Consider the following 13,802-nt stretch of genomic DNA (forward strand, 5'->3'; position numbering starts at 1 on the left):
CTAAATGGTCAGAGGACTTGATTTTTCATGTGATTTGAGAGGTTTAGTATTTATAGAATGGGTAGATAAGCCCAAGAGTGACATAATGGCCCTTTTTTAAATTGATAAAATATAAAGCTTGAGCTAGGATCTGTATAATATTTGAGAGAGCTTCCAAGGGCCTTTTCTTTTATATATTACTCAGTTGGAGGAGCTAGAAGCAAAACAGTCAATGCCTTTTCAAACTTTCCACACTTTGCTTCCTCCCTGTCATCTGGCCTGCCAGCATGTACACTCGAATCACTGGCCGCTCTGCACTGCTAACAGGCTGCATATCTTCTACAACCTTGACTCCTCCATGTTTCCTAATTAACTTGTGCTTTATTAATTCCTTTTATCTTAACCTCAATTAAGGTTGTTGGGTTTTTGTTTCTATCAGTTGACCTGCAAGTATGTTCAGTTGCTTTTTAAAAACCTCTAATGGGCACTTGGGTGACTTTCCTTATGGGAAAGAAATAAGGAAGGTTGGCTATACATTAGGTCAGGATAATCCTTCCTATGGCCAGAATCTTGTCTTCTGAAGCTTGTCTATTTTGAATTCTCAGTACAGGATATGAAAAAGTACATTATTGCATTTTTTTTTTGCAGTGTATCTGCTCTATTGGTTTAATGGCCATATTGGTTCCATCACATTCCTGATGAAGGGCTTATGCCCGAAATGTTGACTCTCCTGCTTCTCGGATGCTGTCTGACCTGCACATTTCCAGCGCTACACTTTTTTTTAAACTGTCCTCCCCTTTCTCCTTGGTTCCAATGTCAAACATGACCATTTGATCTTCAATCGAGGATGGATTTTTTTGACAAATTAAATCAACTTGTGCCTTTTAATTTAGCGAATCCCTTCGATACTCCTGTGCAATTTAATCTCTTCCCTTTGATCAGTATCACTAGCTCTGGTATCTTGTACATATGGTGCTCTGAATGCATTGGGAGTGTTAGACATGTGGCATTGCAATACTTCCCTGATGTGAAAAGTGGACAGTCATTAGCTTTGCAGTGGGCCTTTTTGTGACCACTGTCCCAAATTCTGTAGAATTAAAATACTGGCAAATCTGGGGGGGCTGAAACAAATACTGGAAAGTGTGTTGGGCAGCACCATTTTGAGGGTGAATTAATTTCTTAAATGCCAGACCTGTGAAGTACTTCATTTTCTTTTATGGTTTATAAGGCTTTGAAAGTAAAGATTAACTAGCCTTTTAAGAACAGACATCCAATCCCTCTCCACCTCCATCTGCCATGCCCAGGGCCTCCAAGCCCTCCATTTCTTTCTCTCCCAATGTCCCCAACAGTACCCTTCCACTGACACATTCGTTTGGCTGAACTGGTCCTCACCCTCAGCAATTTCTCCTTTGAATCCTCCCACTTCCTCCAGATGGAAGGGGTAGCCACGGGCCACAGCTATGTCTTTCTCTTTGTCGGCTACGTAGAACCGTCTATCTTCTGTAGTTACACCGGCACCACTCTCCAACTCTTCCTCCGCTACATTGATGACTGCATTGGTGCCACCTCGTGCTCCCACAAGGAGGATGAGCAGTTCATCAACTTCACCAGCACATTCCACCCTGACCTTAAATTCACATGGACCATCTGACACCTCCCTCCCCTTCCTGGACACCTCCAGCTCTATCAATGACAACCGACTTGACACTGGCTTTTATTTTGCAAAGCCACCAACTCCCACAGCTACCTGGATTATACCTCTTTCCACCCTACCTCCTGTAAAAATGCCATCCCATATTCCCAATTCCTCTGCCTCCACTGTATCTGCTTCAAGGAAGATAATTTCCACCACAGAACACACCAGATGACCACAATTTTCCTTCCCACGTGGTTGAAGATTTTGCACCTCTGCCCTCAAACCCCACCCCTCAACCATACCAAGGACCGAACACACCTTTTTTTTTCCCCCGCCCCCGCCCGTCCTCACCTTTCACCCTACCAACCTCCCCATAAACTGTATTATCCACCGACATTTCCACCTCCAAACTGACCCCACCACCAGGGATATGTTTCCCTCCCCACCCCTTTCTCCTTTCCACAAAGACTGTTCCGTCTAACTGCCTGGTCAGGTCCACCACCCCCTCCCTTCCTGGCACCTTCTCCTGCCACCACAGGGGTCTCAAAACCTGCACCCACACTACCTCCATCTAAGGCCCCAAAGGAGCCTTTCTCATCCATCAAAGTTTCACCTGCACATCCACCAATGCCACTTATTGTATCAGTTGCTCCTGCTGCGGTCTCCTCTAAGCTGAGGAAACTGGATGCCCTTCTCAGTGTTTAAGGGAACCTCTCTGGGACACTCTTACCAATCGACCCCACCGCCCTGTGGTCTAATATTTCAACTCCCCTGTCTGACCTATCACCTTCATCCCCACCCCCATTCACCCATTGTACTCTTTGCTACCTTCTCTCCAGCCCCACCACCCCTTCCATTTATCTCCACCGCAGAGGCTCCCTGCCTCTATTCCTGATGAAGGGCTTTTGCCCGAAATGTCGTTTTTCATGCTGTTTGGATGCTGTCTGACCTGCTGTGCTTTTCCAGCACCACTCTCTAATCTAAATAATACATAACACAACGCAATCCTTTTTTTTTTTAAACCATCTTTTTACAATGACCCTGAAGGCAAATGTTTAACTTGTCTGACAATACTTTTCTTTTTAAAATCTCGTGTGGAAGCTACATTTTTCTTGCTGTGACTTGTGGTTATAACAAGTCTTGGGTGCTTCTCTTATTTCTATAACAGTTTAATGTGTTTCTCTTCTAGCTCCAAAACAACAGAAGCAGCAAAAGAATGACACCATTCCATCCCCACCCAAGGTGAGAACGATAAGCTTGACTCGCTAAAAGAGCGGAAGGCGTTTTTTTTTTTTTCCAGACAGTGGCTTCAGTGACCTGCTACTCAATGGATATAGTATTACCTGCCTTTTCATTGGGAACTAAAATGCTAGTTTGGGAGCTGCTGGTATTTTGATTTTTGGGTTAAGTAGTTTTGTTTAGAAGTAATTCTTTTAAACCTGTTTGCACTGAGCTCTCACTTGACCTATGAATGCAAAGCTAGCTGTTGGGTGTACTCCACTCCCATTCATGATACTTTCAGGTTTATAGTTTCCATGTACCCCTCAAGCAGCTGTTCTACTGTCTTTTTTAACTATGGACAAACTACATAAAATTTCAGAATCCAGCAAGGTGTTCATATCATGAAACTTGACTTTAGTCTCTTCCTCACAGCTATTTGGGACTTTGTCTCTTTGATACTCTGAAATGGAAGGAGAATACCTCCAGATGATGGGGACCTGAAATAAGTGCTGGAGAAACTTGCCAGGTCTGGTTGCATCTGTGGAGAGTGCAGCAGTTCATGTTTCAAATCTTTGGAACTACTTACTACAGTTGAAACTTGAAAGTGGCTGCAATACTTCTCTTTGAAAGTTCGAGCAACCTGTTAATTAGCTCCTTCTGGAGCACAGTGAACACTTGGCAACTCGCTGCCCTTGATGCTCAAACAATCTCTAGGCTAAAGTGCAGTTTCCCACTATAAAGTTCAAGGTGATTTTTAAATTTTGGGGGTGCAGGGGAAGTGCTTTTTAACTCTGCCCTCCCAAGTAGAGCCTCTGTCCATGTTTATGAAAGCTCTCTTGCATTGGTGTGTTAATCACAGTACAATAACTGGACACTACAATGTAAAATGTCATCAGTGTCTTAAAATATTTGCACTTTTTTTTATAAAAATGCGGTAGTGCTGTTTCATCCATTTAGCATATTGGCCCTCAAGCTATCCACCAATCCTCCTGTTCCTATAACTTTTTTTTTCCCTGGGTGCATTTGTTTGACTTGGTTTGCTGAAAATCCTGATGTAGTGAGTTTTGAGAAGATCCTGATGTATCTTGCTTCTGCCACTCCCATTTTAGAAGGGAAAATATTATTTATTTTGCTTTACCCAACCACAAAATGCCCAGTTTATTTCAGTTGATCAAAATGACTTTTTTTTTTGACCAATTGCTTTTTTTGTTTCTTGTGCTTGCTTTTTTTTTCCTAGTTGAAACTTATTGGGCAAGTAGCTAAGGAGTCTTCACAGTAACCAACTGAATGGCTCTTTGCAGCCAGTATGTACACCAGGATAGCCATTGTACTGGCAAGTGATTTGAACTGAGGGGCAAATAGCATTTGATTATTACTGACTTACCTGGGTTATGCAAAGATGTTGCATTAGTTCTCACTAGCCCAGATTTGAGGTATGTTGGCTGGAGCTTATTTAAATGGATTGGTGAGAACTGTTTGTGCTGCCCTGACCCCACAAAAGAACCTTTTTTTGCTTTAATTGAAAAGTCTACTAAGAACTAATGTTTCCACTTTGACAGCCTACTTCAGAATTGACTGTCCATTCCAGTGTTGGGGGTAGTTCGGGTTCTGATGACCAGTCTTCACTGTCTGGTTCCACAAACGATCTTTCAGGGCAAACTCCGCAGGTAAGATCTTTGTAAATGATCAACTTTCCTGCCTAATCCTTGCAAATAATCACTACTATAGTTGTGGTACTTGGTTGTGGCATGATCTGTTTCCATCAACCAGAGGATTGCCAGTGCTTTTAGCAGTCGACTCTTCTTCTATACATGAGCAAAACCCAGGCACGTGACATAATGCAATCTCCATGTATCTATCAATAAAGTACTTTGTCTAGTATCCCATGTGCTAACTTCTAATTTTCTAGACCTGATGCAACCTGAACCATTTCATAGTAAGTAAACAGTTATTGGGTGTTTGATTCTATAATTTTGCTAAATGTAGAGTGATGTGCTTCATTTCCTATCCATCTTAATTAGCTTATTTCACTGGCCATTCTAGGTGTTGGAAAGGTATGTGAGTTTCTCCCATCTGTTTTGGAGAACCCATTTTTAAATGACAATAAATATTAGTACTAGCAGCATCTGGAAGGAGGAAAGTCAGGTTTTTGTATACCATGTTGCTGCCATGACACTCCTCAGTTGATTTTGTGGAATGGATGAGTCACTTTAGACCATGAAGCCCACTTTTACTCTCATCAAGCCTACCAACTTTAAACCAAACCCAAGATGCCTTGTGTAATAGGTTCAATCAAATAAAACGCAAGAATTGTAAATACTGTTTTTAAGTGCAAAATAAGTGTTCTGTAAAACTTGGAGTTCAAAAGAAATGCTCTGAACTGCAAGCTAATGTATTTGTCCTATAGTTGATGCATGTAACAAAAATTAGTTACCCTTTCAAAACTGCACCCTTTATGAATGCATCTCATCAGCAGCCCACCGTTTGAGAGACAGGAAGTAAAGTGTTATGAAAGGAACACTTACTGAAGCATCTTTCAATGCAGCCACAGCTAAATCTAGTAACTGCTCACTTTTATTTTTAGTCGCCTCTGTCATCTGTCAAAGCATTATCTTGGAGCAGCCATTCCAGATTGAGGATTTAAGTTTTCCTTTCCTTGAATCTCCTGCTCATCAGTGTCAGGGTGGACACTGACATTTTATATTCCTGCTTTTGCCAGAAGATGAACAAGCTCACGGCTACACAGCCATAAGTTTGGATGTAGTCAAGTAATTAAACCTGTTAACATTGAAGTGAAACACAAATGTTGAGAATAGTTGGCCTTGACTATTGTGTTTACTCTAGAGTTCAGCTACACGCAATTCAGAAAGTGAAGCATACATTCCGCCACCGCAGATATACCAAACAAGTACACCCATTACTGAGTCCCTGACACAAAAGGCCTTGGAGACAAATCAGGTGAGTTCTCTTGTGGCTTTACTATAAGTTCAAAGTCTCTTCTGCAATTCAGACTGTATAATCTGAGCTGTCTGACAAGTTGCATTTCTCATGCTGCATATTACGAACCAGCATCCTAGTTCAACATTTGATTATTGACCGTCTAATTTAGAAAATTGGGTTTTGGATGGGGAGGAAGAAGAATTCATTTTGAAAAATGGGTTACATGTTGACAGTTCAGCTTTTTAAGCGGTTAGTCCCTCTTGTTCAGATTCTTGGTTATTTTGGCTAACTTCACTTCGATTCAGTTCTTTATAATCCAAATAGGCTCAGTCTCTACACTACTTTATATCAAGACTTGCTTTATCCTTTTGGGAGGGATGTACTCCAGGAAGTGTTTTAAGTTGTTACCATTCTCCGTTATTTGTATAGATTGAGAGCAGTTACTTCTCTGAAGTTGAAACTTTGATCAGTTTCTTTTGTGACTCTGCTGACACTACTTCTAAATCTGAGGGTTTTGTCCTCCGACTCCATCTTGAATGGACATGGGTTGCCTGGTGGATCTGGTTAGCAGTGATACCCTGAAGTGTTGGGTGATTTGGTGATTCAGTACTGTTTGAGTTGTAATGGCCACAAGTGGGTATGCTCCTAATAGTGAGACCCTTGGGCAGAGGATTCCTGAATCCAAAAGGTAGTTACCTTGCTACAGGACTAACTTCTGCTTGAGTGAAATGGCTGTTGCACCAAACTACTTGGGTTGCCCTTGTATAATGTTGAGCTGCCTTTCTCTATCATGGTATGATCCCAGCTGATGTTACTGGGCAAGTCAGATCCCAGATTGAAACCTGGCTTGGTTTTTTTTTGTTCTTGGCTTTACAAAGTGGTCTGTCTCGAACATTATGCAATGCTACATAATTTGCTTTAACAAGCTTAGTAGAAGAAGCTAAACTACTTGCAACACATTCAGCAAACCATTGTAAATGCCCAGTTAAAAGTACAACACTTCAATAAATTGAAAAGAAAAACCGCTTTAGCACTTAACAGATCCCTAGTTCAGTACCCTGTAACACCCCTTGTCCAGTCCACTCTCACTCATGTCACTCACTGTTAGTGTTAGACACGTGGATAGGAGCTAAACCAAATCCACCTCAGCAACAGTGAAAAATAAAGCATTCAATGAATTTGTTCCTAACTCTACTTAATAAATAAAGTGAGCTGAACACATCAAATGCTGGAGATCTTGTCTCTCTGTGTGGGTCTCTTCCAGTATTTGAAGTTTTCAGTACAGATTCCAGTATCTGCAATCCTTTTTCTCCTTTTTATGAAAAGGATATAGTTTAAACTAGGTTCATTTAACTTTAACAGACTAGAAACTACAAGGCAATTTATTTGCAATCTAAAATCTGTCTTCCTTGAAAAGTTGACATTCCTTCTCTCTCTAGATGCAGTTAAGAGATCAGTTTGAAAGAAATAGTCATTAGCTGGATCGATTGTAGTAGTTTCAATAAGTAATATCAGGCATTATAATCTTTGGACAATGTGTATTTCATATTCTCAAGTAACTTTGTATTGCTTGGGCTGTCCTCTGGACATTTCCTCATTTTAGAATCCAAATCTTACAGACACTTCAGCCCAACTTGTCCATGCCGACCAGTCATCATAACCAAATCTGTCCCATTTTTGCCAGAACTTGGCCCATATCCCCTAAACTCTTTCTATTTGTATACGTGTACAAATGCCTTTAAATGTTGTAATTACCAGTCTCCACTTCCTCTGGCAGCTTATTCATTGCGCACACCACCCTCTATGAAAGAGCTGTTCCTACCTATACCCTCTAATTCTGGACTCTCCCACCCCAGGGAAAAACCTTGCCTACTTATCCATGCCCCTCATGATTTTATAAGCCTCTAAGTCACCCCTCAGTCTCTGATGCTCCAGGGAAAACAGCCCCAGCCTATTCAACCTCTCCCTGTAGTTCAAATCCTCCAAACCTAGCAACATCCTTGTAAATCCTTTCTGAACCCTTTCAAGTTTCACAACATCTTTCTGATAGGAAGGAGACCAGAATTGTACGCAGTATTCCAAAAGTCGTCTAACCAATGTACTGTACAGCTGCAACATGATCTCCCCAACTAGTTTAATCCATTCTGATCAATAAAGGAAAGCATACCAAGCACCACCTTCATGATGGAGAAAGATGAGGACTGTAGATGCTGGAGATCAGTAGTGTGGTACTGAAAATACAAAGCAGGTCAGGCAGCATCAGAGGAGCAGGAGAATTGACACTTTGATTTTTTTAACATAATGAAGGGCTCTTGCCTGAAACATTGATTTTCCTGCTCCTCTGAGGCTGTCTGACCTGGTGTGCTTTTCCAGTACCATTCTCTTAACCTTAACTATCCTATCTGTGACTCTACTTTCAAGGAACTATGAGCCTGCACTCAGCGTCTCTTTTTATTCAGCAAAACTCTCCAGGACCTTACCATTAAGTGCAGAAGTCCTGCACTGATTTGCTTTTCCAAAATGCCTCTCCATTATCTAAATTAAACGCCATCTGCTGCCACTCAGCCCATTGGCCCATCCAATCATTACCCCAGCTGTACTGAGGTAACCTTTGCTGTCCACTGCACCTCCAATTTTGGTGTCATTTGCAAACTTAAGTATATTCTATGTTCACATCCAAATCATTTTTTATAAATGAAAAGCAACCCTTGTGGCACACCACTGCCCACAGGCCTCCAGTCTGAAAAGCAACCCTCCACCACCACTCTGCCGTCTTCCTTTTTTGAGCCAGTTCGATCTTCAAATGCTTAGTTCTCCTGTATTCTGAGATCTAACCTTGCAAACCAGTCTCCCATGGGGAACCTTGTTGAATGCCTTACTGAAGTCCATATAGATCACGTCCACTGCTATCCCTCAGGATTTGCTCCAACCTGCCCACCACTGAGGCTCACTGGTCTATAGTTCCCTGGCTTTTCCTTACTACCTTTCTTAAATGGTGGCACTGTTAGCCAACTTCCAGTCTTTTGGCACGTCGCCTGTGACTATCAATATAAATGTCAGCAAGGAGCTCCGCAATCACTTCCCTATCTTCCCACAGAATTCTAGGGTCCACCTGATCAGGTCATGGGGATTTACCTACTTTTGTGTTTTAAGACATTCAGCACCACCACCTGTGATATGGACACTTTTAAGATGTCACCATCTATAGTTTACCTCATTTCTATCTTCCATGTCCTTCTCCACAGTAAATACATGCAAATTACTACTTACAGACCTGAGGTTTTTCCCTCCTAACTTTCAGCAAGTGGATAACTCCATCTGAAAGCTTCCAGTACAGAACTACTGCCTGCCCAAAATGTAGTGAGCCAGTTCACTTGTTTTGGTTTTTTTCCTTCAATTTTGTGGTTGGTCAATCAAATGAGAACAAATGCTGGCCAACCAGTGTAACATACAACCAGCTGCCAGTCCATGTGCACAGCAACATCTTAATGCCAAAAATTCTACAGTGCCTTAGAGCAGAAATCTAACCTGCATTCTTATGGTTTAGGCCAATTCCCAACAGCAAACATCAGTCTTTTGTTTTTAAAATCAGCTGTTGTTCTAAATTCAGATTCTGGACTGTAATTCAATGTTTTCTCATTTTTGAAGTGATGGTCCCAATAGTGTAGGTTGAACTGTAGATGAATTTTGCATGGAGTTATCTACTTGAGTTTAAACTCATCCAGTAACCTCAAGTTTTCTTCATACTACTTGTATGGCATTAATGTTAACATTTCTAATGTAACCTAGTTCATTGTTTCTCTCAGTACTAGTCTGTACATTAATCTTCCAAGGAGTAATTGGAGCTCCCAACCTAATAAAACAGAAAATTCCTGCCCATGTGATGGGTGTTACCTCACGGTTGAAGCTTCAAAATTCTCGGAGGTCCTGTTATTTAAAATTGTGGGACTGCAAAACAATTAAAGCTTTGAAACAAAAATCGCACGAGCATTCATTTCTTCTAAAATTAGCCCCCCTCCTACTTGAAAATAAATCTCCATGGCTGCAGAAATAATTGCATGTGAATTATTAACCAAACGCTGAAAACCCACATTTCACTAACTCTAACTGAGAGCCCAAACTTGCAATAAATGGCTGAAGAAAGTATCCATCACAAGTGAATCAATTCAAATAGGCTAGTCTGTCACATTGGTATACTGTGTTGATTTTTAAGAACTGTGTAGTTTGTGTAAAAGTGATGTTGGGGTGGGGCAGTGTAGCTTCAGGTTTTCCATCAGGCTAAACATTAGGTGATCACCGTGAATCTTTGTTTATGTTGCCAATTGATTTAGTCCTGACCCCACAGTTGGCTAATATGCTATATGCAGCAACTACTGAATATTGTCTGAAGTACAAGCCTGATTCTCTGCAGAATCCAGCAGCACTGTCTCTGCGTAACAAATCAGCCCTGCCCTGTATTCAAACACATGTGAAGTCTTGATCTAGTGAATTCTGACTTTTCCTGTTCAATGCATCTTTCCCCTATGCAATCATGTCGAAGCTTCAGGATATCCATTTCCCTTCAACATTTAACAGGACAGGAGTCGACTGTTCACACTTCTGACGCTTTAGGAAAACAAACTAACTCAGCATTAAATAGATTTTCTGGTTGCTTGCAGTCAGCATGCACTTGTTTCTGACACTGGTGACTAATGGTTTTGTGCTTTTTTTTAAAAAAAAAATTAAAAATGCTGACACCTGGCAGTGGCTTGAGTGGGTTTGAAAGAACATTATTACAGGATCTCTTGATTGCTTGTCTGTCAATTCCACCAGGTGACTACTCTGCCCAACAACCAGACTGCTGTGTATGATGCAATAATGGTAACACCCCAAGGACTGGGACGCCAGACTCCAGTAAGCAATTCTCCAGTTAGCATGAAGACCACACCTTTTCAGGCTATGCAGACTGTGAGTGGCTGAGACTGGTTTAACTTGGACAAACTGTCCTTTCTCTTTCTTTGCATAGACATTTGGCACTCCTGCCTTAAAGGAAATGGTGGGTTTCCATCTGTTTGTACTTTAGAGGTACTGAATTTATTCAGAGGCAACTGTATTATCAAACAGGGTACCCTCTCTAGCTCCAAGTATGTTCGTGGGCTGTTTCATCAGTTTGCTTTCTGGTATAGGGATATACATCTCTGAGGCACTTAATAGTTCCATGAATAACACATTTGGTTTTTAGTTGCACCTTTTTTTGATTTTAATAAAGTAAGCTTCTAGAATAGCTTGCTGGTGACCATTGATCTTTTCTTTATAAAGTACTTTTGTGCAACTGACCATCTGAGCCATCAGAGGGCAGGGATTCTGAGGTAGAGGAAAGTGCACTTTAGGGAGCTTGTAGGAGGCTGTGGGACTGGAACAGCTTTAGGATGTCTACTCTTTCAAATTGCACTGCTGTGACCTTAGTAGTGAAGCAAGCGTTAGGGGTTTCTTTGACTCAACAGCATGTTTAAATCCTGAAGTGTTTGAGTGGGGGAAATTTAATTGACCACTTTGTATTGCAGAGCCAGTGAAAGTTGTCACTTTTTCTGAATTGTCCATCCTGGTGTGATAGAATTTTTGCTGTCTCCTTTGGAATGTGTTTGTTTGGTTTTTTTTTGGGGGGTTGTTGAGGCAAATCTAACTTCACTGAATTGTACACCTTTAATACTGAAACCATCAGCTAATTTAAGAATTTTGCTGTGATTGTATGGACTAATGCTGTCTGCTGTCTAATCTGTACAAGGGTCCAACATGTTCAAGTACGTTTTTTTTGGTCTTCACTTGACTCATGGTTTTGCAAAGACTCTTCCAAAATTGAATAATGGGAGTGGACAGACTTGCAGTGTCAAATTCTTATGTCCTAGGCATAAATGAACAGTGGGTGGCTCAGCATTTCTGAAGCTCACTTGGTTTCAATGGCCAATAACTGAAGAGACCCTTTAGCCCAATGTCTACTCTGACAGTCTTTTTAAAAAGAAAATCCCCACCTACACTAGTCTTGCTTTCCAGCACTTGGCACCATAGCCTTGAATACTGTAACACTTCAAGTGCTTGTCCAGGTTCCTTCTTTGTGAAGAGGGTGAGGTTTCCTTTCTCTACCCTTCCTGCACACTCCATTACAGAGTTCAACTACCGTTGGTGAAACTTCTTTTGTCCTCATCTCTTGCTTTTTCACCTTTTTATGAAATTGAAAGGTCGCTAACAAGGTAACAGCTGCTTTTGTATCCACCCTGTCCACACCCCCTCAACCTTTCTTAAACCTCTAAGGTTCCCCAACACCCCATTAGAGTTAATGTTAAGAATTAGAGTAGAATCTCTACAGTATCAAAACAGGCTATTTGGCCCAACAAGTCCACACCTGACCTGGAGTTTCTCTCCCAGACCCATTCCCTATCCCTGTATTTCCCATGGCTAATGCACCTAACTTGTGTCCCTGCACACACTGGGCAATTTCGCATTGCTAATCTACCTAACTTGCACATCTTAGGACTGTGGGAGGAAATCATGGTACCAGGTGGAAACCCACAAGACACTGGGAGAATGTGCAAACTGCACAAACAGTCACATGAGGCTGCAATCATACCAGACCCTCTGGTGCGGTGAGGGAGCAGTTCAAACCACAGCCACGTTGCTGCCCCAAATGTTAATGTTATGATAGGTTTTGTTCCTTCACAGGATGATCATATTGTTGGCTAGACTAGTGTTACCTATCCTTATGGCTTCAAAGTTCAATTCACAGCCTAGTCACAATTAACTTTAACTTAAATGCATAATGAAATGAAAAACAAAACTCGTTGTCTTGCAGGTGTTCAATGTGAATGCTCCTCTTCCTCCAAGAAGTGAACAGGAAGTGAAATCTGATGCTCCATATTCACCTGCCTTTAATCAAAGTTTGATTACAGCAAGTACTCAGACTCCACCTCAGCCTGTGTCTGTCCAATCTTCACATGCTGTAGAGCAAAATGCTCTGACGCAGGAATCTTTAACAGGTATTGAATTTGAGTTTATAGGAAATTTTTCTGTTTGAAAGTGTACATGAATATCTCTCTGGTCTAACTTCATGAAATAGTTATAACATATCTTTAGAACATTCCTTCCTACTGACCTAGTTAGATGCACTAATGTGGTTGGTTGTTTTTTTGTCAATTAAGGATTTATGCTCGAGTGCTGTTTAAATTGACCCTGGCTTTGTTTCTCGTCAGAAGAACCTACATCAGTTGCCAATGGGACCCCCGTTTTTCTACCCCACAGTCAGCCAAATAATCCTTTACCAAGACCAAGCCAACCCTACTTTGGAAGCAGAGGTGCTGTAAGGGGGGCTGCACGAGGTGGCAGAGGAATCGTTAATGCGTACCGTGGTTCCAGTAATGGATATAAAGGTGTACAAATAGGTACAGTATAAAATGTGTAGCACAAAATGGCTGCTTAATTTTGTTTTACTAAACCTAAATTGTTAAAATTCTTATGAGTCAGTGCTCAAGTCCCACTAGAGATCTGATCCTCTACATAGGATGCACAAGTCTTAACATTTAAACCGAGGCCTTGAGTGGATGTTATGAATCCTACATTCTCTATTACAAAAGCTGTAGGTGACTTCACCTTTTTTTATTTTTGCCCAAGGTTGCCATGTATTTTGTCACCTCTAATTTGTCTCATTCTCCTTCCTGATTTGCTCTTCTCCTGAATTGCATTTTATTTTAAATGTGGCTTGAGCAGTCCTGGTACTTGTACTGTTTGACTTGCAATGTACTTACTAAAAATGTCTCACTTGGCAAATTTCCTTGCTTGAAATGACATTCTGGTTCAATTAGTGCAATTCAGGGTGGGATATTTTACTCCTTGGTTACTTCATTCCGAAGCAAGGAGTCAGACCATAAAATTGATTCATAGAATCCCTACAGTGTGGAAAGAGGCCATTTGGCTCAATGGGTCCACACCAACCATCTATGCATCCCATCCAGACCTAGCCCTCTATCCCTGAAACCTAGCATTTAGCATAGTCAAT

The 13,802-nt window shown here is 41.3% G+C and overlaps 1 protein-coding gene across 9 annotated transcripts in view; it reads left to right on the forward strand.

Moving 5' to 3' along the window:
* The window catches only part of caprin2 (caprin family member 2), a 56,292-nt gene that overhangs the window by 15,914 nt on the left and 26,576 nt on the right, over positions 1 to 13,802 (forward strand). For 6 of the 9 annotated variants that reach the window (XM_043709005.1, XM_043709000.1, XM_043709003.1 and 3 more), the window contains 6 exons: positions 2,805 to 2,857; positions 4,396 to 4,503; positions 5,681 to 5,794; positions 10,589 to 10,723; positions 12,603 to 12,786; positions 13,000 to 13,188. In XM_043709005.1, the coding sequence (XP_043564940.1) occupies positions 2,805 to 2,857; positions 4,396 to 4,503; positions 5,681 to 5,794; positions 10,589 to 10,723; positions 12,603 to 12,786; positions 13,000 to 13,188 (783 nt within the window). The remainder of the gene's footprint in view (positions 1 to 2,804; positions 2,858 to 4,395; positions 4,504 to 5,680; positions 5,795 to 10,588; positions 10,724 to 12,602; positions 12,787 to 12,999; positions 13,189 to 13,802) is intronic. The other 3 variants (XM_043709001.1, XM_043709004.1, XM_043709006.1) reach the window with 3 other exon arrangements.

Source organism: Chiloscyllium plagiosum, chromosome 19, assembly GCF_004010195.1.
Source record: "Chiloscyllium plagiosum isolate BGI_BamShark_2017 chromosome 19, ASM401019v2, whole genome shotgun sequence".
NCBI lineage: Eukaryota > Metazoa > Chordata > Chondrichthyes > Orectolobiformes > Hemiscylliidae > Chiloscyllium > Chiloscyllium plagiosum.